Here is a 5,726-nt window from a genome sequence, read left to right on the forward strand (position 1 = left end):
AACCCATCTCCTCACTCACCTGAAGGAGCCTGAGTCTCCGAAAGCTTGTGCTGCCAAATAAACCTGTTGGACTTTAACAAAACATCAGTAAACAAATCAGAAACAGATCAATCCACCGTGACAATAACACCATCTCTGACTCCCTGCTGCCAGGAAGCAGCCCTTTCACTGATCCTGTGAGCTTATGTGTTAAATCTGTATGGTCTTGAGAGAAAAGGGACAATCTTTATCAGAATGGAATAAAGTCTGAGTTTGCACAGATGGTTATTTGCTGCACAAAAAATGGCGCAAATGATGAAATTGTTGATTAACAACTGAAATCAGAACCTGGGTTCCAGATATTAACTATTAATAAAAAGCAGCAACTTGCATGCATTAAAATACTGCCTGTGACAATACTGTCGTAATGTGGATGGTGTATTCGCCTGATGAATTCCTCTGTATCTGCTGCGAGACTGATGGGGTCTATTTACTATCGCACACAGGGGGAACTACGGATTGATAAAACAAAGCGGGAAACAGCTGGCCTGTGAATAGCACCGCAGCATCTGAGGGACAGACAATAGATCGCCCTTTTCCAGAAAAAGTGAGTGGCTCTGAAAAGAGCCTTTGGGGTTATCAGATTAAAGAATGGCCGCTTCACTTGTTCTTGGACGAGGCCGCAGAAGTTTTCTTGGGCAGCAGCACGGCCTGGATATTGGGCAGCACCCCGCCCTGAGCGATGGTCACTCCTCCCAGCAGCTTGTTGAGCTCCTCGTCGTTGCGGACGGCCAGCTGCAGGTGTCTGGGGATGATGCGGGTCTTCTTGTTGTCCCGGGCCGCGTTCCCGGCCAACTCCAGGATTTCAGCGGTCAGATACTCGAGCACAGCAGCCAGATAGACCGGGGCTCCGGCACCCACACGCTCAGCATAGTTGCCCTTTCTCAGGTGCCTGTGAACACGGCCCACCGGGAACTGCAGTCCAGCCCGGGAGGAGCGAGACTTGGCCTTGGCCCGAGCTTTCCCGCCGCTCTTTCCTCTTCCAGACATCTGCACAATCTCACAAACACTTTCACAAAGAATGCTGAAATCCACTCCCTTTCGCTTCTCTTATAGCTCCGGGAGGAATGGAGGTGCGGACATTGCTGATTGGTCACTTTGTTGCTGCCTCTCAGCATCTTGTTCATATGACCAATCAGAAATCTGCTTAACTCACCAATCCGGAGAGCCCACGGAGTGAGGGCGGAAAATAACGGCGCCAAAATCTCAGATTCCAACCGATTTCATTTCAAACTGTAAAAGCCGCCAAAGCGGAAAAGAACAAGAGTTTCGGAAATTATACGAATAGGTAATGGTTAATTAATTTTGAGTAATGTAAGAATCTCCCTTTCTCTCCTTCCCCAGTCTATAGTTAACCTGTATCTGGCAGTTTCTGATTTTCAGTCTGGGTTTTTCGGAAAATAAGTCGAAAATAACAAAATTTTCACGATTCATTTTTGAAAAGTTCGCAGATGTATTTATAAAACAAGAAATACATTTCAAATAAACTCTCAATAATTAACTGTCTAACAACAAAGTGTTTAAAACATCGGTGTTTGCACCATTTCACATTTTATCCCAAGTTGCAGATTTGCTTTTAGAATCCTGGATCCATTCGGGGTTAATCTCGGCCCTTTTTAAAACTCTCGAACTCGCCGCCAGAAAGTCTCATTGACATCGTTCTGTAAACGGACGGGATGTTCTCCATATTCGTGAGAATCAAGAGGGGAGTGAACATTTTCGGTGTAAATTGACCAGTGCCGAGACGGAGGTTCCTGCAACAACCGGGGCGGAGAGGGAATAAACTGATCGATTATTAAGACCAAACTGGAACAGAATTGGAAGCTGACACATTTGCTCCATTCGCTCTCTCTCTCTCTCTAAAGTCGGGGAAACGGGTCGAAATGGGCCTCTGAGATCTAAGTGCAGAGGCGGTCGGAAACCAATTAATTAACTTATGAAACATTATCAATCAGACGCTGGGCGATCAACTTGCATTACTCAGTACCTATCATTGCTCAACAGTAAAAACAACAATTAGATTGTTCGAGACGCTGGAGTGAAAGATTAATTGAAACTAAATGGATGATACAGCTTTTTCAGGGAGATTGTGGGTGGCTCTTGAAAGAGCCGTTGTGTTTGGGTTGCTTTTCAGTCCATGGGTGGTTTTACTTGGAGCTGGTGTACTTGGTCACCGCCTTTGTCCCTTCCGACACGGCGTGCTTGGCCAGTTCCCCGGGCAGCAGCAGGCGCACGGCGGTCTGGATCTCCCGGGAGCTGATGGTGCTGCGCTTGTTGTAATGGGCCAGGCGGGAAGCCTCACCCGCGATGCGCTCGAAAATATCGTTCACGAACGAGTTCATGATGCTCATGGCCTTGGAGGAGATGCCGGTGTCGGGGTGAACCTGCTTCATCACTTTGTAGATGTAGATGGAGTAACTCTCCTTCCTCGACTTTCGCCGCTTCTTGCCGCCCTTTATTACCGGTTTCTTAATCACTTTCTTCGCCCCCTTCTTAGGAGCTGCTTTCTTCTCATCCACCATTTTCACAGTTAATTTCAGACACAGAATCACTGAGTCGCGCTCGGAACTCCTCTTTTATAGACCAAAGCAGAGGCCTATGCTAATGAAGGATTGCTGAAAGCCCTGTTCCCCATTGGCTCATTCACAATGATGTCAATTCGTGACGCTCTCTCTCTGATTGGTTAGTTCAGATACACAAACACATCGTTTGTGGATTTGAGCAGCAACCAGTCTGTTGTCAATCCGTCCTTTCCCCTTGTCCGCCCCGATCCACCCAACCCCCTGACTCTCTCACTCCCTCTGCCGCACCAGCGCATTCTCTCTGCTGCTAATCCCACATCACTCTATCAGACTGCTGATACTGTTCATACATTTCCCCTTCCTCACCAGCACCAACTGCTCTGCTTTACTTCCGCCCATCACCGGGAGCTGGCAGTGTACAATATCTGGGCGTGTGGAAGGGGAATAAGTTTGATGAGCAACAGCCACATTGACATTGTTGCTAAAACAAAAAGCTGACTGCAAGAAGGAGTGGAATCAGAATTGGATATTACTGGCTACAAGCCTTGATACGGTTCCACACCAGAGGTAAATAAAGAAAAAAATGAGAGCACGTGGAATGGGGGGGGGGGGGGGGGGGGGTGCTGGGCGGGGGAAGAGAATATCCTGAAATAGACTAAGAACTAGCTGATGGACAGAGAACTGAGGGTAGGAACAAATGGGTCATTTTCAAGTTAGCAGGCTATGACAAGTGGGCTACCACAAGGATCAGTGTTTGGGCCACTGCTATCTACAATCTGTGTATCAATGATTTGGGATTAAAGGTAATATTTCCAAATTGGTAGCTGACACAAACAAGGTGGATGTGTGAGTTGTGAGAAGGAGGCAAAGACTCCTTGTGTGTATTTGAAGAGGCTGAGCGAATGGGCAACAATTTTGCAGATAGAATGCAATGCGGAGAGATATGAGGAGATTTAATCATTAAATATGTTCAGGAGTGAGATTGATAGATTTCTACATATCAAAAACATCAAGGGTTACGAGGATAGTTCAGAAAAATGGTGTTGAAGTGGAAAATCAGTCATGATCTCACTGTATGGCAATGTAGACTCGAAGAGCCGAATGGCCGACTCTTGCTCCAATTTCTTATCTTCTAATTATGTTTTAGCATGGTCATCATTCTGTGACTGTAATTAACGATAAATGGGTACAAGGTACTTCTTGTATCCTGTCACAATATGACTGTGGCTTTAAAAATAGAACAGAGCATGTCCATAGCTAGTGACTGGCCTCCTATTTTCCAACAGACTTTCCACAATTGAATTCCACATTTAGGTAAGGGATGGAATACTCTCCACTCACTGGTCAGTGCACCTCCAACAACACCAAATAATCTCAGAAACAAATCTAGTTTTTGGTTTCACTTGCAAACCATTCACCAGCTTCAGCATTTACTCCCTCAACCATTCATACACAGTGTGCACCATTTGTGAAGTACACTGCAAGAACGGGCGACACAATGGTTAGACAGCTGCCTCACAATGCCAGGGACCCAGGTTCGTTTCCGGCCTCGGACGCCTGTCTTTGTGGAGGTTGCATATTCTCCCCTTATCTGCATGGGTTTTCTACAAGTGCACCGGTTTCCACCCACAGTTCAAAGTTGTGCAGGTTATTCGGATTGGCCATGTTAATTGCCCCTTGGTATCCCAAGATGTGTAGTTAGAGGATGCAGCTGTGGTAAATTTGTGGGGTTATGGGGATAGGGCCTGGGTAAAATGCTGAGTCAATGCAGACTTGATGGGTCAAATGACATCCTTCTGCACTGGAGGGATTCTATTCTAAATCAGTGAGGCTGAGTGTGGGACTGAAATAGCATCTCTCTATTTCATGTACAGAATGTGATTAATTATGTGCCTGTAAGTATTGGGTACAGTATGTGAAACAAAATGTGTATTTGTCTGTTGATTGCCAGCTTGCATGTGTGAGATTGGCTGAACATAATTTTGTGACTCATGCACTATATCAGTCTCTACTGTGTATGTTAATATGGGGTAAATTCTGCTCATGCCAGTGTCTTGAATTGAATGGGAGTTTGATTTCAGTTCTGCAGGCATGCAAATAACCCACAAACACTGCATAAGTGTCTGAATCATACTGTATGCATCAGTCTCTGGTACAACATCTGAGTGTGCTTTTCTGTCTGTCTGTGGTGTTGTGTGTGAATGCAGGGTTCATTCTATGGATGCTACTTGTGATACTGTGTGAGAGTGAACTTCATTTTGCTTCACTGTTTCTCAAAACAAAAGTTTGAATGTAGGTATCATTCTGTAGTTGTCATTCTCTAGTATGTTTTGGAATTCCTTGTTCTTCCATCTGTCTCGAGAGAGTTTGAGAAAGTAGGATTAATTTTACATCTGTGATTCTCTGGTTATCCATGTGGGTGTAGGAATCAATCTTTATCCATGTGTCTCTTGCGTTGTGTTGAAGTGTGGGATACTTCTGTACTTTAAGGTGACATGTATCTCAGACACTGTGATAAACACTAGCTGCTAAAACTATAATGTGTTGATATTTGTTCATCTTTCAATTTATTTTTTCATGTAGATTTCCAGTACATTTGACTGTCCCTGTTTATATTCAGCAGCTGTGTGTGAGTATTCAATTAGTAATTCTGTGAATGGTAACAATTGGAACCTGGTAAGTAATTCCTGCAGTTTGTAGCAAAGGGATTGCTGTTACATCTTTCTATCTTACTCATATTGAGCATTTTTGGATTCATTTACATGTTTATCCCTGTATATAGTATCAGGTAATTAATTGTAATTTATTCAGTATTGTACAATGACCTTTTGTCTGTCTGAGTGAAGAATTGCTACTTAATGTGTGATCAAGGTGACACCATGTTTTATATCTGTGAGTGGATGAATTTGTATAATTCCTGTGATATATACCTGTCAAGACAAAAGTTATGAAAATGTAGATGTACAAAAGGACTCTAGATGTTAACATGCAGGTCCAGATGGCAATTCGGAAGGCTAATGATATGTTGGACGTTATTGCAAAAGGTTTTGAGTACAGCAGAAGTGAAGTCTTACTTTAATTGTACAGCAGTTTGGTTGGACTGCACCTGGAGAACTGTGTGTAGTTTTGGTCCCCTTACCTTAGGAAGGATAATTATTTTGTCCT

At 44.1% G+C, this 5,726-nt stretch overlaps 2 protein-coding genes across 2 annotated transcripts; both read right to left on the bottom strand.

Annotated features, from left to right (window-relative positions):
- Window positions 1-639: 639 nt before the first annotated feature.
- Window positions 640-1,029, bottom strand: LOC144483555 (histone H2A-like). Its single transcript, XM_078202193.1, has one exon. It carries the CDS (start codon window positions 1,027-1,029, stop codon window positions 640-642), a length of 390 nt encoding a protein of 129 aa, XP_078058319.1.
- A 469-nt stretch (window positions 1,030-1,498) lies between these two features.
- On the bottom strand, window positions 1,499-2,561 carry LOC144483590 (histone H2B 1/2-like). Its single transcript, XM_078202226.1, has one exon. The coding sequence runs from the start codon at window positions 2,559-2,561 to the stop codon at window positions 2,187-2,189; it is 375 nt and encodes a 124-aa protein (XP_078058352.1). The 3' UTR covers window positions 1,499-2,186.
- Between the last annotated feature and the right edge of the window lie 3,165 nt (window positions 2,562-5,726).

The sequence above is a fragment of the Mustelus asterias genome, unplaced genomic scaffold (genome assembly GCF_964213995.1).
Source record: "Mustelus asterias unplaced genomic scaffold, sMusAst1.hap1.1 HAP1_SCAFFOLD_76, whole genome shotgun sequence".
NCBI classification, from domain to species: Eukaryota; Metazoa; Chordata; class Chondrichthyes; order Carcharhiniformes; family Triakidae; genus Mustelus; species Mustelus asterias.